The sequence below is a fragment of the Lepidochelys olivacea genome (genome assembly GCF_965140295.1).
Source record: "Lepidochelys olivacea isolate rLepOli2 genome assembly, chromosome: 2".
Taxonomy (NCBI): domain Eukaryota; kingdom Metazoa; phylum Chordata; order Testudines; family Cheloniidae; genus Lepidochelys; species Lepidochelys olivacea.
This window is the reverse complement of record NC_140412.1, coordinates 117,189,364-117,212,299: the sequence shown is the minus strand read 5'-3', so window position 1 is coordinate 117,212,299 and position 22,936 is coordinate 117,189,364. Positions and strand designations below refer to the sequence as shown.

The window sequence follows — 22,936 nt, the reverse complement described above, 5'->3', positions numbered from 1 at the left end:
TTTCTGTCTTATGCAAAAGATGTACACTAAATGAACTGTCTATCTTACATAGTGGGCCATGTATAATGCTTCCATGTGGCAGTATAAATGAAGACAATCCCCATTTGTCAATTTTCCAATTCCCCAAAATATTTCCTACTCCATCTTTATTCTGTATCAAGGTCTGTGTCAAGTGGACACTAATAAGCAGTTATTTGTAACTGACATTATATTACACAGAAAGCAACTATCTCAGTTACTGGTCAAACTGCATCTGGTCTTTCCTCCTGGTGATCCACCATCCTGGTCTCTTCAAGCGTACCTTCCTTTCCCCTCAAACTTCCAACAGTCACCTGACCTGGGGGAGAACCACAGGATTCTCCCTCTCTCAAATTGGGCCTTGGCTGCAGTTCCCAGTATATCAAATGTGATTACCTCAGCAGGTCTGACTTGGGCTCAGACCCTGCAGTTCTGTTCCCTTCCGGGCACAATAAGAGTGGCAGTCAGCTTCTTTAAAGCAAAGTATTATTTATACAGAACCAAAAGCATACTGTTTTTAAGATATGTTTTTCTCTGATAAGCCAGCCTATACATATGCCTGTTTTCCCCTAAGGCTTACCATTACCTGGATATGAGAAGGTCCATCTCCTTCAGACTCCTGCACAGAGACTGCCTTTCACTTGTCTCTCTGCCAGAGCTCACCTACAATCGACTCTCAACCCCCTCTTCTACTGAAAAGTCCCTTTTAACTGTTTGCTGTACTTTTGCTCTGTAGCTCCCAGTCTGGCAAGAAAGGAGGGTCACTTCAGACTGGACCCTGGAAATATGCCATATAGTCTTGTAATTCCCATCCCAAGTGTCTGAATGTAGGTTGCTCATTTGGACATCCATTGCACTGCCTTTCTGTTTGTTCTTCCCACGGTCCCTTATTAAGCTACATCAACAGCTAGCTTAATACAGGAAAGATTTACAATTGAATATACAATAATTCCCCCTTGAGTGACCAGATCACATACAGCCCTTATAAAACTGTAACATCTCAATCTTCTTAAATTATTACACAATAGCTCCTACACTATTTACAAAACACTACTACTAGGGCTACATGTTTGTCATGGCAGGACAAAAAGTCACAATGTGATTTTCCCATTTGTCTGTGACTAATTTGTGTATCCAGGACTCACCATGCTATGGAGGCTCCTGTCCCACGTGGCTAGGCCTGGCTCTCTGCACCAGGCATTGCAACCAGATGTATGGAACACAACACCACTCAGGTTTGACTCCCTACGTCATGACGGGGACAGACCAAACATGAATGGAACTGCAACCATGCCCACATGGTCACAACACACAGAGCAGGGAGTTAGGCCCAGCCCCAAAGGAGCTGCCATTGCCCATGCCTGAGGTGAGTGCAGGCTTCCTCTCAACCCTGGACCTAGTCCCACAGGATACAGGAGCTGCCTGTGCCTGGGATGAGAGCGCAGGCAGGCCTTCTCTCCAGCCCCAACCTTACCCCTCACTCCTTTGACCTTGTCTCTGTACCAGGCTGGGATTAGGGTTGTGGTATGGGGGCAAAGGGTGCAGATGTGGGTAACCAGTGCCCCCTCACTTGTCAGGGCTTCTTTTTAATTAAAAAAAAAAAAAAGTCACAGAGCAGTCACCAAACCAGTGACTTTCACTAAGATTACCGTGACTTTTTGATTTTTAAAAAAATGCAGTGACAAATCTGCAGCCCTAATTATCAGATATCAGGCCCACTCCTGTCACAGAAACCACATGTGCCATCACACAAGTTTATGAGGTCTTTCAGCTATCTATAAATTACAAGCTATTCAAGAATCCACTTTGAGTACTCTTTCCCAATCCCACACAACCAGCAATATTAGAAAAGGAGCAAACTAGAATTTAGTCATCTTATAACTAAATTGCAATAGTCACAAACATTAAGTCAGTCACTTAACAGAAAAAAGACTATTTTCTAGGAACTAGATCAGAGCTGGAAAAAACATTACTAGAAACTACACTGCTAAAACTTCTTTGCATTTGACGTTTCAATTTTTTAAAGATACATTAATATGGAACTTGTTTAAGCATAACTGTGTATTTTAATCCACTGAGCTCAGCAATCATTGTGGCTTGTCTTGACTAGGAAAAGTAGTTAAGTTTACACCAGGATCATCTAATATGCCAGATGAGCTAGACCTAAACTCAAGCCTTTTCCTTGTGTAGATATAGGGTAGCACTTTGTAACTTAATTTTGCTGGTTGAGTTGTAGCCTTAACTAAACTACAGCATGACCAGCTAATAATTGTTGCCCTGCATCTTCATTAGGAAAAAGGTTATTTATGCTGGACTTACCTAGCGTGTATTAGCTAAACCACTTTTCCTAGTCAAGACAAAGTAATTGTGGCCTATACTTGTCAACTGAACATGTACTAGGAAATCCCATCTTAAATGTCAAGAGGCTAATATTTCCTTGAAATAAGATTATGAATTTTAGTTTTAAATACAGGAAACAAAGGGCAAGTCAAAGGATGCCAGTTTTAGTTATGGGTTTGACTGCTATTTGGCCATTGTTCCAGTTTATCATCATCCAATTTTTACTCTTACGAGGTTTTCCTCATGGAAAGCAAAACCTAACCCCTACAGTGGCAAGAAATCAGTCTGACTCTGGAAGAAGGGAATATTTCCTGTTCACTTACAGCTGGTTCCTCATTTAGTGTCTGCAACATCCAGCTTTCCAGTGCCTGGAAGTCTCTAGGACCCTGGTATTTCACAGGTTCCTGGCCTGGTTTAAGCAGCTTTAGGCTGAAACATTAAAACAGTACAAAGAGGTAAGGCAAAACTTTTCGAATAGATACAAACAAGAAACATTATCTGGAAATAAATGAACTTTTTTCTAATAACATCATAACTGAGCTCAGAGCATACTCAGTCCTCAAGCCTATCACTAAAATCACACATTCCTTTGATTTCCATGATGCAGAACTGGGCGCTGTAACTAACCAGAATTCTGTTCTTCTCCTTTAAACTTAGTACAGATAGAAATACCATATTTTGCATTAACATTCCAAGATGTCCTTAATTAACATGCAATGGTGAATAAAATGCTAGAAAGAATAATTCAGAGGTTAATCCCTGTTTATGCTCGTGAATCCTATTTTTCAGTTTGCCAAAAAAGCATCAGTTAATTTCTTTCAGTATGCACAAAAACAAAAAGTTTATTTTCCAGGAATTTATCTTCACTTTTTTGTGCCATGCCAAATATGAACGTCCTTGATCAGATACCACTTCTCATGCTGTATTAAACTAATTAAAGGTAGCTTAAAGCAGATGAATAAGGTGAGAAAATAGATGGATAGTTGCAAAGACAGTCTTTCTGATTATATAAATACATACTTGTGGTAAAATCTGTTTAACAAAATATCTACATCTTTTCCCACTAAATATATGTCTAACTTAAAATTGGAAATCATATTTGTTTAAATACTGGAATTTTAAAGGGATACCATCAAATTGAGATCGTCTTTTTATTTAAATTTATTTATTTTTAAAGAGTGAGTTAAAATTCATTTCAGTTACTACATCTGCCCTTGACTTCCCTTGCTAATTTTTGTGCTGGTTTTACAACCACATTTTTCTAAATGTTTCTCTCCTGTTTTTCTATTCAGTGCCCTTGCAACTTAAAAAAATTACTATGCAAAAGTGTTTTCAAAAGCACGATGCATAAAAATTAAAATAAGAAAAAATCTTCCCTTTATTGCTTTTACAATAGTAGGTTAAAAAACATTCAGAAAGGTGTGTGGTTTTTAAGTTGATATTGTCCCTTTAACAAGTCAACAAAAAATAAAGAAAAGAATTATGAAATCTGAATAGCTTATCATCTCTCCCTTTCATACATCTTCTGATAACAGTCTGGAGTAGAACCTAACAGAAATCAAGAAGTTAGCTTAAATGATCCTATAGGCATAGTAGCATCTCTATTATTTTATTAAGATGAGGTTCAGTTTTCCCCCCCACTTAGATCTGTATATCCAATTTCTTTGTTTTGTATGAAAACAACAGCATATCTTCCTCCCCAACTGTACAGTATACAACCAATATGTAAAAGCGGCAAAGAGTCCTGTGGCACCTTATAGACTAACAGACGTATTGGAGCATAAGCTTTCGTGGGTGAATACTCACTTCGTCGGATGCATGTAGTGCAAATTTCCAGAGGCAGGTATAAATATGCAAGCAATATACCTGCCTCCGGAAATTTCCATTACATGCATCCGACGAAGTGGGTATTCACCCACGAAAGCTTATGCTCCAATACGTCTGTTAGTCTATAAGGTGCCACAGGACTCTTTGCCACTTTTACAGATCCAGACTAATGCAGCTACCCCTCTGATACTTGAAACCAATATGTAAAGACTGAATGTCCTGAGGATTTTCAACTAAATCTGTTACTCAGTTGAAGATAAAATTAATTTTAAATTCAGACCTTTAAAAATTTCAGCATGTGACCCTGTGGAGAATGAGGGAGATACCTGTATTACAGGTATTTGTGTGGTTTCAGAGTAGCAGCCGTGTTAGTCTATATCCACAAAAAGAAAAGGAGTACTTGTGGCACCTTAGAGACTAACAAATCTATCTGAGCATAAGCTTTCGTGAGCTACAGCTCACTTCATAGCTTATGCTCAAATAAATTTGTTAGTCTCTAAGGTGCCACAGGTATTTGTCTTGTCCCGCCAGTCTCTATCACATACATTTTATTACATTCATATGTCAAAGCTAGCTCAGACCTGATTCAGCTTTGTGCCAACTACTATTAGGCTTTGCCCTATTGCCCCATTATTTCCAAGGTTACAGTTACAAAAATCATAACTTAGAAGTTGATCTCAACAAATTGGCAGAGGACTGTGGAAAACATACAAAATTTATTGTATAAATATTTGCTGCAATTCCTACCCCTAATTAAAATGCTCTGGCAGTGACGTGGAAATGACAAACTTCATTCAAAAAGAGGGAATACTCAATTGTTAAAAGGCATTGATAAGGTGTAAGGTCTATATTAATATGAACTACAAAAACAGTAAACTATTTTTAACCTCTACTGGTCCATCTTCATAAATATCAATATTTGTGCAACTGAATAGGCAGAGTAGTGAATTGTTATTATTTTCCACCTCTTGAGAAAGGGTAAAAATACTAACTTCAGGTTTGACCATAAGCTTTTGGGGTCTCTATGGGTACGTCTACATAGCAAAAAAAAAACCCCCTGCAGCAGTATGTTTCAAAGCCTGGGTCAACTGCGTCAGGATTACATTGCAGGGCTAAAAATAGCAGTGTAGAAGTTTGGGCTCAGGCTGGAGCTTGGGCTCCGAAACCCAGCAAGTGGGGAGGGCTCAGAGCCCAGGATTCATCCCAAGCACGTACACTGACATTTTTAGCCCTGCAACACAAGCCCAAGTCAGTTGACCCAGACTGTGAAACTTGCTGCCATAGGTTTTAGGGGTTTTTTTTGGCTGTGTAGACGTACCCTACCATTGTAGGACATTTATTCACAAAGCTACACAATTGACAATCTGCTAAAGAGAGGTCCAGCACCAGGCTAGCAGGAGTGCTGGAGTTTGGACTGATGTACTTTAAGCAAAGGCTTGCTTATCTGGTAGAAATTTCAGCTCACATTCTTTTCCTGCAGCTCAGAGGCAAGATGCGAGCCTTCTCACCAAGACCTTACTCTGGCCCTTACTGGTGGAACCTGCTCACCCTCATCTATCATAATAGGAAAGGTTTAAAAGATAACAGAATCATAGACCATCAGGGTTGGAAGGGACCTCAGGAGGTCATCTAGTCCACCCCCCAGCTCATGACGGGACCAATCCCCAGTTTTTGCCCCAGATCCCTAAATGGCCCCCTCAGGGATTGAACTCACAACCCTGGGTTTAGCAGGCCAATGCTCAAACCACTGAGCTATCCCCCCCATATGTTTAGTACTCGAGTTCATGAGCAGCTGCTAAGTTTGTCAAGCCCTGCTAAAGTAAAACCACGTAGAGAAACTTGCACAGCGCCAGCATCCATATGTGCCTGGCTTTAGATGGTGTTATTAATCTATCAGTTTTATGAGCACCAAATTCACACAAAAGTTTGAGAGACCATTTATACACACTACATTGGCTGTGCTGTACACAGTTAGACAACTGAAATGATTTTAAAGTAGTTACAATAGTCCTGAACTACTAGTACTTTACTGCTATACGTTATGTTACTCTCTCACAGACTTGTTCTCTTGGGGTGGGGGAGGAAGGGGAAGGCCTATTCTGAACTTTGTTTAAACACAGCCATCTTCCAAGCTGTAAGATGGTGTCTAAAAAAAGAGACATTATAGATCATCTTGTCTTGGTAACATGATGAGAGCTTAAATTTATCTTCTAAAGACTGAAGAGCTATAAAGGAAACGACCAAAAATCATAACTTAGAAGTTGATCTCAACAAATTGGCAGAGGACTGTGGAAAACATACAAAATAATAGAAGCACACATCCTTTTGTACTTACGTGGGGTATCCTCTGATTCCAAATTCAGAGCAGAGTGGAAGATCTATAGTGCAATCCACTTTTACAACATAGACTGATGGATTTTCCACGTTGTTGTATTTGTCTCCCAGATCATTCCAAGTTGGTTGCAGACGTTGACAGTGTCCACACCTACAACAGGATGAGCAAAAGATAAAATAAATTTCAGAAATAAGGTCACTGTTCTGATTTGTATGCATGCTCTATACTTAACAAATATGTGTTTAAATATAAATATAAAGACTAGATATGAATGAATCTATGGAAAAAGTATATATACACGTTGGTGGGATCTGATATACTTGAAAGATGATAGAGAAATGAAAAATCAGAAACCTCTTCCATATAAAAGCAGAATGAGTTAAGCAACAGTTAATACTGTAGAGTTGCCTTTTATTGTAGAAGGCTAACCTTGTAAGCAGTTTTGACACAAAATTCACCAAAAAATCTAAAACACAGCCCTGACTGTTAGAGAAGTACTTTTGTAATACAAAGTCTAGCCAGGTTCATTGTAAAAGACTATTAAATTAATGAGGATACTGAAAAGAGAGCACTCAGCTTAACTTTCCAAGAGAAAGTTTCATAAGAGGATGCCTGGTGTTCTTTATGCTTTTACAGTTGGAAGCACCATGTTTTTAAGTGTCTGGTAAGGAGATAATGGTTTGTACTCTTTTTAGAAGGTCACTTGTGTTTCCGTTTAACATCAGAATTGTGACTCATGAGACCCATGGAATACCTAAGTCAGTGAAGTAGAACAGTTCTGTTTCAAAGTCCTGAAGAGATGCTAATTTTAATGTGTTATAACCAGGAACAACTGCTTTTGCATAGTGATATCCTATGAGTCTCAAAATAGGACATATGCACACAAATTGGACTTAAAACAGGTTTCAGAACAAATAATTGCTATTTTGCTTCCCTCTTAAAGGAACAGTTAATTATTCAAGTAATCTTTCCTACTGCTTGGCATCCCATAACATACTAATTCAAATTTAAAGTGTTACAAATGTTCAGCCAATCAAGAGATTTATTAGTTCTTGAAAACACCATTCTAATTCCCCCAAAACTGAAAATCAGACGTCATACTATTGGCAAATACAAACTGGTGTTGTCAAAGACACTAACACCATAAATATGGTAAAACTATTTAAAAGAGCCAAAGCCAACTTCTCTTGAATGGCCATTCTTGCTGTTCCTGATTTTTACAGGCATTGCGAAAAATGTTGTTAGATTAATTAAAATATCCTCAACTTTGTTTGCTCTTGACAAGTCCTTCAAAGTCTACTTTTTATGCAACAATTAACACAACAATAAGGAAGTTTGCAGGAAGTTACCTCTTACTCCCTACAGAACTCCCATTTAAAAAACAATCCCATGTACAAGAAAGCAAGATTTTAAGACTGTTTTCAAACTAGTCTCATGTAACCAGACTTGGCATATATATTGGTGCATATGAGAGTTTTACATTTAAAATATTTTTCCTTCCTTTCAGTTTACAGTGCACCGTGCCCGCTTCAAAAAGTTCTGTTATAAAAACCTGATTCAAACCTAGGCTCTCCAATATACTACTAAAAAATCCTCCCACAATTACATATTCTGAAACATTGCTTGTGATGGCTAAATGGCATGGTGAGGTAGTTTTCAAGATTTTCACCTCTGGATACCTGTTTTCACCTCTTGACTAAGTTGGGTCTCAAGCAAAAATCAGGAAAGAAGAGAGAAAAGTGTCTCATCCTAGTCTAGTTGACATTTGTAGCAAAAATCATGAAGCCGCCACCACCACAGTAGCCGGGACGATTAGAAGTTGATGAGAGGACCTCAGGCAGGACTAGAAAGTATGAGGTAGTTAGTGAATCTGTTCAGTTGCATAGAATAGCACCAGGAGTCATTTACATTGTGTTTTTCTCTGATTGGTACTTATGAAGACCTTTATTTTCATGAACCAAATGAACATCTGGCTTTTGAAGAAATGATACAATCTCTTTTTACTGCAAAGCATAGTAGATAATCCAGAATTTAAGGTTAAAGAAGTCTAACCAGCCTCTATGCAAACCTCAAAGTTCAAATTACCTTTCCCTACATAAAAACAACAACGAGGAGTCCTTGGGGCACCTTAGAGACTAACAAATTTATTTGAGCATAAGCTTTTGTGGGCTAGAACCAGTGGTGAGCTAGAGCTGGTTCTCACCGGTTGTTAAATTTAGAAGCCCTTTTAGCCATCGCCTGCTTCTCAGCCCTCCCAGGCTTCCCGCCGAACAGCTGATTTGCTGGAAGCCGGGGGTGGAGAAGCAGAGTGGGGCGGCGCGTTCAGGGGCGGAGGTGAGTTGCGGCCAGGCGCGGAGCTGCTGGTGGGTGCTCTGCACCCACCAAATTTTCCCCGCTGGATGCTTCCTGGGAGCTGCCCTGGGTAAGCACCACCGGGACTCCCCACCTCGCCCTCCGGCAGGTCCCTCTGGCTCTTAGGAGTGGGGTGGGCACCCACTACGGTGACCCACGAGACCCTCCTGCCCGGTTCTGGGGACAGTCAGCGGACGGGGGGGGGATGGGGCAGAGATCCTGGGGGGGGGAAATGCATCAAGGAACGCGGGGGGGGGGGGTTGGATGGGGCAGGAGTCCCGGGGGGTGGGAGTGGGCAACGACCCCCTCGTGGAGTGAGGAGGGAACCAGTTGTTAAGATTTTGGCATCTCATCACTGACTAGAACCCACTTCATCAGAAGCCCACGAAAGCTTATGCCCAAATAAATTTGTTAGTCTCTAAGGTGCCACAAGGGCTCCTTGTTGTTTTTGCTGATACAGATTAACACGACTACCACTCTGAATCCTTTGCCTACATGTTACATTTAAAGCTACTGGAGAAATTTTGGTTGTGTGCATTTCAGCCAGAAGGCAGAAATCTCATTGAACATCAAGGTACAAGACCAACACTGCACAATTAAAGAAAACGCCATAATCAATAAATCTAGTCAGGGTGGATTTGATTTAAATCAACTGATTTAAATAATGATTTAAATCACTAGTCAGGAAGATTCGATTTTATCACGGTTTTCTATACAAAAGTACATTCTTGTTGGTTGTTATAACCTTAATACATATTCTTCACAACTCAGAGATAGATGTAGGTTTCATTTTTAGAAAGTACACACTAAACATTTTTAAACAGTGATTTATTTTGAAAACTTTTCAGATGAGTTTTACAGCTATATCAGAAAATGAATGATTGTTTGGTTATTTCATTTACCAAAGATAATTGAAGCAAATATTTATGAAGTCATTGGGAGGTAAACTATCTCCAATTCAACAGGTTAATCATTAATATTTGGAGGATTTTCTTGCTATGCTGTATTAGGAGGAGAACGTCACCAGATAGACATTTAAATTGTTTTATTTAACAAAACAACAACGTTAAGTGTTCTGGGTTTTTTTCTTCAACAGCAAACACATAATATTTTAACAAAACAAGCATATGTCTCTCGTGTCTCACATTTATCTCCAGACTTCTTCTCCTTGTCCAGATCTATTCTGCCAGCAACAACCTTCTATTAGTTGAACTTTTTGAAACTTTTCACTTTTAGAGAGAGGTAAGGGATTGATTCTGTGTACACAAATTTGCAGAGGGACAATAGAGTTGAGGTCTATTATTTCTCACCTTTATATATTTATTTATTTATTTAAAACATTTTTGCTGTTAACAAGCATGTTACTTCTGGAGACACAAATCCACAGTTTGAGAACTGCAAAACTAAGCATCTCTGATGGTATCTTCTAGACTGAGCCTCTTTAGGTAGATAGAAAGATTAACTAAATTTATACAGAAGCCTGTAAAACCCCATAAGATTGGGTTCCTACATCCATGAACTACTGGAACTCATTTACAAAACTTTTCTTAAACATTACATGAATATACTGTCTCATACTATAGAATTAGAATTTATAATTCCTATTCCATGCTGAGATATCTTTGAGCTATAATGTATCTTAATTAAATCAATCTTTAGATAGGTTTATTCCTCAAAAAGCATTTTATCAAAAAAATCTGATTTTTTTAAAACAATCATTGATTTTTATCCACGCTGAATCTACTTAGTTCAGACTTAAATATAAACATAAGTGTCTTTGTATATAACAGGCAACCAAAGCTATGTCTACACTACTGCAATAGGTCAACCTAAGCTACGCAACTCCAGCTACATGAATAATGTAGCTGGAGTCGACGTACCTTAGGTCGAGTTACCGCAGGGTCTACACCGCTTGGGGGGAAAGGGGGGGCTGACAGGCGAAACTCTCCCGTCAACTTACCTTACTCTTCTCGTCGGGGGTAGAGTACAGGGGTTGACTGGAGAGTGATCTGTTGTCGATTTGGCGGGTCTTCACTAGACACGCTAAATCAACCACTGGCGGATCGATCTCGGAGCATGGATCCTGGCTGTAGTGTAGATGTAGCCCAAGAAACTAACTTTTTTGTCGGACTAAAGTTAGGAAGTTATAGTGGCTGTGTAGTCATCAAGACCCAGAAGTAGAATGTAATCCAAAATTTATTTTAAATAATTACTCTTTACTGCAGAGAGACTGTTGTATCTCCATAGTTAAAACTGTATGTAACAAGGCTTCAATTAGAAGGCTAATTCTGGACTCAACTATAAAGTAATCCAAAAAAGGCCTGACACTTCAAATGTCATATGAGGTTTGGTAATTAAGGAAGAATTTGAGTATGGAAATATAGCAAAGGTATCCCAAAAACTTTAGTTCTCTACTGTGCTTTCCCATTCTGTAAGGCAGTGGCTCTCAATCTTTCTAGACTACTCTACTCCTTTCAGGAGTCTGATATGTCTTGTACCCCCAGGTTCCACCTCACTTAAAATCTACTTGCTTACAAGATCAGACATAAATATACAGAAGTGTCACAGCACACTATTACTGAAAAATTGCTTACTGTAACATTTTTACCATAATTATAAAATAAATCAATTGGAACATAAATATTGTACTTAAATTTCAGAGTATAGTATATAGAGCAGTATAAACAAATCATTGTATGAAATTTTAGTTTGTACGGACTTCACTAATGCTTTTTATGTAGCTATTGTAAAATTAGGCAAATATCTAGATGAGTTGATTTACCCCTAAAAGACCTTGGTGTAGCTCTGGTTGAGAACCACTGCTGTAATGCACTGATTCAACACTGGCTTATGTTGTTTTTTAGTGATGTACTCCCTTAGGAATTCATCTAGTAAGGATCAATCAGGTAGGTTCAAGAATTTGTAAAACTGCGGAGTAAGACAGGATAACTTTTCTGCCGCTTTGAAGTTTATACTGAATGATGTTGGTGGCTGAGTGTGTACACACATTATGGTTTCTTGAAAAGATTGGTTAGATTTAGGACACGCTTTTGGTGGTCTGAAGAAGAGCAAGTAATATGATATTGGCATACCTAGCTCTTTGGGGGAGGAAGAGAATTTGCTAGTAAAGATGACACTTGCATTGTGGATGCCTAGTTCATTTATTAGCACTTTAAGTGTAAGATAGTATTGTGACAGTACTAGTGGTGTATGGCTCAATGTTGAAAGTGCAAGGCATACAAGTGATAAGCCTATCTTATGAATGAGTGGAAGGTATATACAGATATAAGGACAGAGCTGATACTGTGTGAGGTACCTAAACTTTGCATTTCCATAATTCTAAATGTTTGGGCCTTGGAAAAAACAAACACAAAACCCCCCTACTTTTAATGTCTTTATTCCTAAATGCTCTCCCCTTCAAAGTTACTTCAAAATTTCAATTTGTATAAAGGAAGGAGAAAGCAATGCTCAACTCTGAGTCAGTAAACCAAAATTAACCAAACAGTAGCTGTTCATACACACTGACAATCCAGTACAAGAAAGTAACTTTATGGAGTTGGTTGATAAATTGAGGGCCCAAATTTACATCCACCTCTTTCCTGCTCTTCTCCAAATGTTACTGATTTTTTGACTGCTGCAGACTCTGGTTTTTTGACTGCTGCAGCCTCATTTTGACATGGAGTAGTGGTATCTCACTGATGGATTTTAATCATTCTTTGGCCAGATATTCCCATGAATTCTGAAATGCTTTTAGCACAGATTGTAATATGAAGAAGCAATATACGTCCAGTCAGAAAAGTCCACAAATTCAAGAAAGCTTATCCTGATCAGTCTCATGTATTTATATGGTCATATGCGTCTGTCATTTTCATGCTGCATTACTGAGCATTGTGCTCTTAGTGCTACCGCTGAAGATCGCCCAGAAGTGTCAACTGGTGTAGATTGCTACTGTTCACCTCCTACGTGGGCGGGGATGCTATGAGCACGATTGTTACTCTCAGTGCTCTGCAATGACTTGCCACTTGTTTACAAATGTAAATCAAAGTCCTAGTTATGATCTATAAGCCATTAAGAAGTCTGGCTACTTGAAAAACTGCCCTTTCCCCTATTACTAGAGGAGGGTAGGTTGACAGCAACTGAAATGCTTCTGCTCTTTGTTCCTAAGTGTGATTTTTTAAGACCCACATCACAACACTCTCAGTCCAAGGTCTGAATGTAGAATGCACTTCCTCATCTGGCTCACTAGAGCCAAGATTTGGTGACCTCGGGAGAACAGTGAAAAATATCTGCTCAAGCTTTTGGCTAACATTTATATAAGTTGTTCAGGAGGGGGTCACTGAAATCACAAACAATAAGCCAAGAAGGCAGCAGTTTGGCAGTGAAATTATGTGTTTTTTTAATTGTTGTTTTTAAAGCTGAGGCACTCAGATGCAATGGCAATGTGTACCATAAGATAATATGTATAAACAAATATTCTAATATTAAGACATCACATTACACAGATGTTCCTCAATTCTCTGATTTAGCTGACTTGGTCTGATTTTGACCATTTAGTTGACCTGATAAATAATGTCAATTGACTGCTGCTTATCTGATCATGATAAAATATTGTCAAATATCCCAGCAAGAATGCCCTGATGTAGACAGCAGCCTACCTTTTGGATTTCACCATAGTGCCATCTGTTAACACATCTACTTAAGTGTCTTGATCACTCACTTTTGTATATGCTAATCCCACTTGTTGGGAAAAAGGTTAACTAAATGAAAGTGGAACATCTTGATTGACAGGAATCTTCTAGAACAAAGATCATATGTATGCGTATCTCTACTTGTATACCAGACCATCAATGCACATGGTGGTTTACAAAGCAAAACACACAAGTTAAAAGACACAGTTCTTGCCCTGAAAAAACTTACAATCTAACCTGACTAGACAAATATACAGAAATTAACTCAGACGGGAGTGGGGGAGGGAGAGGAAGGTACACAACCATTAAACCTCCTCCCCTAAAACAAAAAGAAAAGATGTCTAGCCATTAAACTTCTTCCTTAATATCACAGCTATTAACGCCCCCGCAAATCCCTCTCTTCAAAAAAAGCAAACAAATAATCTACACTGAATGCCGATGTAAATAAACTCCCACTCCTCAACTCTTAACAAAAAGCCTCTTCATAATGCATCCCTCAAACACACAGACATCCCCACGTGGTTCACATTTTTCTGAGTTACGTAACTCAGGTAAGTAACTTGTATTTTGTAATTAAGTGTATCTATCTATCTACCTACCTATCTACGGCTAATCCTACTGGAGACCATAATGTCTTACTCTGTTTTGTGACTGCTGTTACTGTTCTAATAAATCAGTGGTTTGACCATTTTTGACAATATTTGACCAGTCAACTGACCACCCTTAATTGAGTGTGGGGACAAACATTATTTCCCCACAACTCCTCTTTGGGATCTCCCTGAAAGGAACATGTATGGATCTCATTGCAGAACTAGAGCTATAACATGTCATATACTAAAACTGGTGCCAGGGGACTTCTCAATTAAGTAACTAGTAAGCCAAATATGAATACCCAACAGGACCAACATGAAATACAGATAGGTTTCAGAGTAACAGCCGTGTTAGTCTGTATTCGCAAAAAGAAAAGGAGGACTTGTGGCACCTTAGAGACTAACCAATTTATTTGAGCATAAGCTTTCGTGAGCTACAGCTCACTTCATCGGATGCATACTGTAGAAACTGCAGAAGACATTATATACACAGAGACCATGAAACAATACCTCCTCCCACCCCACTCTCCTGCTGGTAATAGCTTATCTAAAGTGATCACTCTCCTTACAATGTGTATGATAATCAAGTTGGGCCATTTCCAGCACAAATCCAGGTTTTCTCACAGATGCGTCCCACTGAAGGTATTCACAAGCAACAGATAACATTTATTACTTATACAACCCTTTGTATTTTCAGAGTTCTGCTCAAACATTAATACTCCCCAAGGTATGTGGAAGGTATTATCCCTATTTTTCTGATGAGTAAAAAGAGACAGATTAAGGACCAGTTTTTTCAGAGACGCTGACCACCCACAACTCCAAATAGAGTCAAGGGGAACTGTGGTTGCTCATCCCTAACTGACTTGTCCAATGTCACACAGTGCTAAATTTGGATTAGAATTTAGGAGTTCATGATACCAAAAAAGTGCGCTGGAACAATATCCATTTCTTAAGAACCACACACAAAACACATGCCATTTACTTTGTTCATATTCATGGAGAAAGGAGGAAACAGAAAACCCACAGAATCATTAGAAGTCAGTTTTGAAAAACTTCATTTGGAAGCTCAGTCAGCAGCTGTCAAATCTATCAGCATGGTTTTTACTATTACATTAATCAGTAAAAGGAGTGAGGCTCCATCAGCCCCCTTTCAAAAGTGATTCAAGGAAACAGGATAACAGAGGGATCTCTGAGAGCACACAAAAAGGGTTATTACACCGTCCTCTTAGGGCCTGTCTCCACGAGGATGGGAGGTGATTTTTTAAAAACGTGTTAGCCAATCTTAGTAACAGACTTTACTAACAGCTACGCCAAGTCCAGAGGAAGGATGGTCCAGGGGCCGGTGTTAAGCCGGAATTCAGAAAACCCAGATTCGATTCCTTTTTCTTCCACAGGCTTCCAGTGAGACCTTGGATAAGTCACTTCGCACGCGGGCGCTCTGGCTGAGCATTCAGAGAGCCCCACCGGGCCCGCTCTGCGGGTGAACTCCCCCTTGTGCAGACCCCGCGCCTGACCTGCCCGTGACTCGGCTCCCCCATCCGTACCATGGGGACGGTGACGCGCCCCGACCTGGCGGGGCGGCGGCTGAGAACGGGCACATTTAGGGCTAGGACCTGTTGCCGGGGCCTGTGCTGGGGCAGGCCACGTAGGCACCGCGGGGGCGGGTCGTGCCGCGGCCTCCAGGCAGCACCGGGCCCGGCTCCCCTCGGGCTCCGCGCACGCGGGCCTGCGGCTCCCCCTGGCTGCAGCCCCCGCCCGTCCCGGCTCGCAGGGGGCCCGGGGGCTAAGGGGAGGCCAGCTGCGTCTCCTAGGCTCCGCGCCGGGCCCTGCCCCAAACCCACCCGCGTGACCCCCGAGGAGCCGCCCCCAGCGGCCGCTGCCACGTCACCGGGGAAACGCGCCGCCGCGCGCCCGGCCCGGTTACCAGGGGGCGAAGAACATGACGAAGTGCGGGGCGCTCTGGGCGGCGTGGCGCAGCATCTCGGCGTTGTAACGGTGCCGCGCGTGCGGCTCCGGCTCCGGCTCCGGCTCCAGCTCCGCGTCGCCCCGCGCCGGGGCCGCGCACAGGAGGCCTCCGAGCAGCAGCAGCAGCAGCCGCGCCGGGCCGAGCCGGGGGGAGGCGCCGCCGCACAGAGCAGCAGCCATGGCGGAGCACGAGAGACAGCGAGAAGCCGGGCCACGTCCGCCGACCGCCTCCTTCCGTGCCGGCGCCAGCCTCCGCCCCCTGCCCGGCGCCTTCCGGCCCCGCCTCCCCGGGGTCAAAGGGCACGGGGGGGGGCTCAGAGCACGAGAGAGTCGCCCCCGTTACTCCTGCTCCACTCACTCTCCACCACCGCCTGTAGCCGGCTCCCCCACCTCCTCTCTATGCTCTTCCCAGACACCCTCCCTACCCGTTCCTGTGACCTACCTCAGCCCCGAGCTCGTTCTGCCTCACTGCACCCTCGCTCCTGCCCCTCACTGTATCTACACCCTCCCCAGCCCACCCTGCACCCGCTGCTGCTGCCCACCCACGTCTCCGCTACTCCTTCCTTACGCCCTTCCCTCTCACACTGCAAACTCTCTGTCAGGGCCATGGACCAGTCAGGCTATAAACCTGGTGGGGTTGAAGCGGATGGGCGTTCCTGGTGATCACTTTTGGAATCACCTAACAGACCTTTTACATGAACAAATAAGATGACGCAAAGACACCCATCCACCCACCCACACATACTGCACCAGGAGTGTAAATCTAGAAATTCTGCTAAATCACATAAAAAGTTTCTTTGTGGAAATCCATGAAGAAAAGGTACATAGACCCTTAGCCCATCCTTAGTTAACAATAGGAATGAAGACAAGTAACAGATGCCTAGTAAGTGGAGAAAACCAGCTTTAGATCTTTGCCTCTGAAAGAAACCTCTGACGTGCTCAGGTTCCTTTTTGTAATGGTGTGTCCAGTGACATGGGAACCAGATACACTTACAGCCATTTAGCCCATAGGATTTTAGCCCATGTGCTCTTTTCTGCTTATGTAATACAGTATAGGGAGGTGATAGGAGGACACTAGTAATATGGATTGGTGCTGTGTATGACAACACAGCCAGCAGCAGCAAGTCTCCAAGCCCACCTCAACGTATTCATAGTGTTTATATTGTTCATATTTAACATGTTAAAAATAGTGGTGTAGAGACGGTTACAGGCTATGTGAGTGTATGGGGAATGGCAGCTAAAGAATAGTATCCCCTAACCTTAGGGCTTTTGTTTTGATTTTCTGCAGTTACCATACAAGAGCTTTTACTCTACAAAACTTGTGAGGGGTGTTGGGGTAACCCACTCTGCATACCATGTATCCCCCTCCATACAGCAGAATATAAGATATAAAACACATTTAAGATACTGCCCTAAAGAGCCTTAATTCCCCCATCTGTGCTTTCAGAGACCACATACATAAAGGATAGGGACAACAGGTCAACTTTGAGAGCCATGCTGCCATTATTTGTAAATTACCTGTTTAGATCGCAGAGGAGACTTTTCAGTGGGTCTGAGATTCATGTAGTCCACGTGTGTTTCTGCAGACCTTGGCCAACACAGGTTTTGAAGGTTCCACTCCACAGTGTTGCCATCCTCCATAGCAGACAAGAGAAAGTAAGGGACTCATGGAACTGATAAAAGCCACAGATGTTTGCAAGGTTTCAGAGTAGCAGCCGTGTTAGTCTGTATCCGCAAAAAGAAAAGGAGGGCTCGTAGCACCTTAGAGACTAACAAATTTATTTGAGCATAAGCTTTTGTGAGCTACAGCTCACTTCATCGGATGCAAATAAGTTTTCCGCTCCTGCCAGGTTAGCATGGGAGAGGAAGATATAGGCTTTTATGGTGCTCCTCTCGGACTTCAGATACTTTTGTTTCTGAACAGATTGAAATTCAATCATTAGATGATATTTGTACCAGATCAGCCATGACATCTCAAAGAACTGCTGTTACTATATGGGTAAGTAACCTTTCCTCCTCCTTTGTGTGTTCCACTTTAGATGACTCCCGAGCAGTGTCCCACTGAAGGTGGATGTTGAGGGAAGGGATTTAGCACAGTTCAGAGAACAGCCACACCAGAGGCAACATTTGCTTTGGAAGCATGCACAAAAGTATAGTGGTGGGGGAAAAGCATACACAGACAAACAGGTGGCAGCTTCACAAATACCTGCAATGGGTATATTCTTAAGTGGGGCAACAGGGGTGGATTTTGCCCTAGTGGAATGGGTAGTCACTTTAGCTGGTGCACTCCAGAAGCTTTGTCACACCCCAAAAATACACCCTGAGACCCATTTCAATAGTCTTTGGGTGGAAATAGGGGCTTCCTTCATTCTGTCTGCAAAGGAAACTGAGTCTAAGAACGATTCTGAAGATCTCTTTTCACATTCAAGAGTGTGAAGACTGGCTTCTTCTCTTGAAGGTGAGATTTGGGGTAGAAGACTGGCAACTGAATATCCTGGTTGATGTGGAAGTCCAGTAAAATCTTGGTAAGGAAGCAAGGATGGGGACGTAGAGTCACCTTGTCCCAGTAAAATACTCTGTAGGATGGGTCTGTCTCAAATGCTGCCAACTCCCCTGCCCTTCCAGACAAAGGGACAGCTATGAGGAAAGTGGGTTTTGAAAGATAAATGGACTTGAGGGGTATTTTCTTCAATGCTTTGAGAACTCGATTAAGGTCCCAAGATGTAGTAGGCTCTCTAATTTGAGGAAAATGGTGGTCAAGCCCTTACTGAGTCTTGAAGTTGTAGGGTGTACGAATACTGAAAGCCCCTGAACTGGTAGATCAAATGCTGTAATAGCAGTCAGGTGGACTTTGATGGAGCTCAGTGACAAATCCAGGATTTTTAATTCAGCAAGTACTTGAGTATGTCAGTGAGATACCAGTGTGGACACAAGAAAAAATGGATAAAACCTGGCCATCAGGAAGTTTAGACTTGAAATTAGACGAAGGTTTCTAACCAAACAGAGGAGTGAAGTTCTGGAAGCTCTTCCAAGGGGAGTGGAGGGGGCAAAAGACATATCTGGCTTCAAGACTAAGCTTGATAAGTTTATGGAGGGGATGGTATGATGGGATAGCTTAATTTTTGGCAATTAATTGATCTTTGACTATTAGCGGTAAATATGCCCAATGGCCTGTGATGGGATGTTAGATGGGGTGGGATCTGAGTTACTACAGAGAATTTTTTCCTGGATGTCTACTGGTGAGTCTTGCCCACATGCTCAGGGTTTAGCTGATCGCCATATTTGGGGTTGGGAAGGGATTTTCCTCCAGGGCAGATTGGCAGAGGCCCTGGGGGTTTTTCTCCTTCCTCTGCAGCGTGGGGCATGGGTCACTTGCTGGAGGATTCTCTGCACCTTGAATCTTTAAACCATGATTTGAGGACTTCAATAGCTCAGACCTAGGTTAGGGGTTTATTACAGGAATGGGTGGGTGAAATTCTATGGCCTGCGTTGTGCAGGAGGTCAGACTAGAACATCATAATGGTCCCTTCTGACCTTAAAGTCTATGACTCTAGGTGAGACTCGGCAGCAAATAATGCCTGGCGGGTGCATCAGGACTGGAACTGCTTGCACTTTTGCAGGTAATTCTTTCTTGTGGAGAGTTTCCTGCTATTCAGCAGCACATTCTGTGCTTCAAAACAGCTACTGATTTCTATACCCAAGAGTCATCAAGGAGCCAAGCCTTGAGATATAGCATGGAGAAATGGGCATTGTGGTGTGCGTATTGTGCCCAATTCTTGGGTCAGTAGGTCAGCTGTCAGAGGGAAGTGAAAAGGTAGTCACCAACAGGTGTATCAGGTCCAGGAACTTTACCTGCCCTTGGTCAGGATGATTACCGTTTTCTCTTGTTTTAGTTTGTTTAGGACCTTGAGGAGCAATGGTGTTGGGGGAGAAGCATATGGCAGAGTTCAAGGCCAACTGGTAAGGAAGGTGTCCCTTAATGATTTGTGGTTGTGTCCTCCCATCAAGCAAAATCACTGGTATTTCATGTTGGATGGTGTCGCAAATAAATCTATCTTTGGGATGTCCCAGGTGAGAATCTTCTGTAGGATAAGATCACTCAACTCCCATTCGAGGTGCTGGAGAAATGTTTGCTATGGTGTTTTGCTGACTAGGTAGATATGCCACTGAGATGTCAATTTGGTGCATTATGCCCCAGTTCCAAAGTTTTATTGCCTCTGTGCACAAGGACCTTACACCTCTTGGTGGTTTATTTAGTACATGGTTTTTCTGTTTATCTCTTGACTCTGACTAAGTGACCCTGAATCTTGGGTAGAAAGTGGTCACATATGTACTGAACTGCTCTGAGCTCAATAGATTGATGTGAGGAGCAGACACCTCAGGGATCCATCTGCCTTGTGCTATGAGGTCCTGGAGATGAGCTCTCCAGTCTAGTAGGGAGACATCTGTGGTGCTTATCTTTGTGGGGGGTATGAGAGAATGGAACTCCCAGGCAAACCTTGTGGGGATCCCTCTGTGATGGGGCGTCAACCCCACACTGGCAGAGAAGGGACTAACAGAGCCGTGGGAAGGCTGCCTGGGAAGCAGCCAGACTGCGAGGAACAGCCAATTAGGGCCCAGCAGGTCCATATAAAAGGGAGCTGCAGGGAAGAATAGTTCAGTTGCTGCTGGGAGCCCAGGGACTAAGGATTGTATCCCTGGAGGGCTGAGAGAACTGTAAGCACCTTGGACAGAGCAGTGGCTGGTTCTTAGGACTGAGCAGCTGAGTGCCCTGAGCTGAGGGCAAAGAAGGTACTGGAGCTGTGGGGAAGTGGCCGAGGGAAATAGAGCAGTATTGACAGAGTTACAGAGGAGCAATAGGAGGCTGCTATTTACAGGGTCCTTGGGTTGGGGCCCAGAGTAGTCGTTGGGCCTGGGACCCCCTCACTCGCCACTAGGGAAGTGGCTGGACTGTTGGACAGAGATACTCTCCCCAGGAAGTGGGGAACCATAGACAATGACACGGCCGGATGGCTCAGTCAAGATGAGGACCCTGCGGTTCTGGCTGAGAGAGGAGCTGTAGGCGGGAAAAGAGACAGTGTGCCAGTGTGCAGACCGCAGATGTGGGCGTTGGCCTTGAGCTAATCCCCATCATGACAAGGAGGAGGTGCCAGTCTGGCGACGAGGACTGTACCCTGTGACACCCTCCACCAATTGAGAGAGTTGAGAACTCTGAGCACTGGGCACAGAGAGTGCAGACTGCCATAAGATGTTACAAGAGTACAGGCTGCCACATGGCTCAAAATCTGAAGTCAGGTCCTTCTGATGGTTTGAGGATTCTGCTGTAGTGTGGAGAGGAGGTTGGACATCATGACAAACCTGTCCCTGGGGAAGTATGCCCTGGCAGTTGTGGAGTCCAAGGTGACCCCTATGAAGTTGATGTGTTGGACAGATGTCAAAGATTGCATTGAACCAGAGTCCCACAGAGTAGAAATGTGCTAGGGCCTTGTTGCTGCTGACTGTACCTCATGGAGGGAACAACCCTTGAGGAGCCAGTCATCGAGATAGAGGAAGGTGACTTTTCCCATTTGCCACAGATGGGCCATGACAACTGAGATAACCTTTGTGAAGACTCCCACGTCAGTTGAGAGGCCAAAGGGAAGCACTTAGTACTGACAGCGGTCATTGGTGATGATGAACTGGAGGCGGTGTCTGTGAGCTGGATGTATTGCTACCTGAAAATATGCATCCTGAAAGTCAAGGCTCACAAACCAGCCTCGTGGAGCTAATAATGGTATTATTGCGGCGAGGGTTACCATATTGAACCTTCACGTTTGGATGAATGTGTTCAGTCTTGGTCTCCATCCTCCTTTTTGCTTGCATACCAGGAAGCAGCTGGAGTAGAACCCTTTTCCGATGAAAGAAGGAGGAGCTGGTTGGATCACCCCCAGGAGCAAGAGGGTTTGTACCTCCTGTCTTAGGAGATCTTTGTGAGAGCCCCTGAAAAGGGAAGAGGAAGCTGAATGGAGGTTGGAGTGGGGTTGGAAATTACATGAATGCCATAGCCTGATGTAATATACTCCCAATAAAGCTTGAAATAGGAGAGATCTCCGTAGGGTGGGTGGGAGGCAGGGGTGGTGGTGCTGCATCAGATCCCGACTGTGGACTGACTTGTGACCCTCAACAGAAGGGTCAAAAGAAAGGTCAGAAGAAGCTGCTGACTGCAAGGTGATAGCAGATGATGGGACCTTGTTGGGTGGCTCTACAGATCTTTGGGAGGTTTGGTACTGGATTAATTGAGAACATTGGGCTATCTGTGACCTCTACTTTTTCTTTTGGTTGCAGGGATGTGGATGCCCAGAGATCAACGGGTCACTCTAGAATCCTTTACTGTGTGAAGGAATTAATCTGTGGCATTGCTGAAGAGCTTAAGTCTTCAAAGGCAAGATCCTCTACTGTATTCTGGATTTCCCTACAAAGTCCAAAGGAGAATAGCCATGAAGCATAGTGAATAACTATAGTGGATGCCATAGAAAGAAATTAGTTTTTGGCCTCATCCAAAGAGGCTCACAAAGAGGCTTTGGCAGTCATCTGACATTCAGTGATGAGAGCCTGAAACTAGTCCTTCTGGTCTTGTGGTAAAGCAGCAATAAAATGAGAGAACTTGCTGTAATTTGTGTAGTTCTGCTTTGCCACTAGGGTCTGGTGGCCAGCTATCCTGAATTGTAATGCAGCTGAAGAACAGCCTTTGCAGCTGAGAAGGTCCGGGTGCTTCAGTTTCTTGTCATGAGGACTTGATCTGGAGCAATGTTGTCCGTCTCTCTCATTTACAACATCAGCCA

The 22,936-nt window shown here is 42.8% G+C and overlaps 1 protein-coding gene and 1 long non-coding RNA gene across 3 annotated transcripts in view; one reads left to right on the top strand and one right to left on the bottom strand.

The window, feature by feature from the left end:
- TXNDC5 (thioredoxin domain containing 5) overlaps positions 1–16,386 on the bottom strand; it is a 37,588-nt gene extending 21,202 nt beyond the window's left edge. The window contains exons 1-3 of the mRNA XM_084619684.1: positions 16,075–16,386; positions 6,521–6,670; positions 2,682–2,787 (exon numbers count right to left, since the gene is read on the bottom strand). Coding sequence (XP_084475810.1) covers positions 2,682–2,787; positions 6,521–6,670; positions 16,075–16,295 — 477 coding nt within the window. The 5' untranslated portion in view covers positions 16,296–16,386. The remainder of the gene's footprint in view (positions 1–2,681; positions 2,788–6,520; positions 6,671–16,074) is intronic.
- A 2,214-nt stretch (positions 16,387–18,600) lies between these two features.
- On the top strand, positions 18,601–22,710 carry LOC311517125. 2 transcript variants are annotated; one of them, XR_014710600.1, is made up of 4 exons: positions 18,601–18,640; positions 20,009–20,075; positions 21,692–22,055; positions 22,440–22,710. It is a non-coding gene; the product is annotated as an uncharacterized lncRNA (long non-coding RNA). The 2 variants fall into 2 exon arrangements; XR_014710601.1 differs by lacking the exon at positions 18,601–18,640 and having other exon boundaries at positions 19,715–20,075.
- Positions 22,711–22,936: the final 226 nt, after the last annotated feature.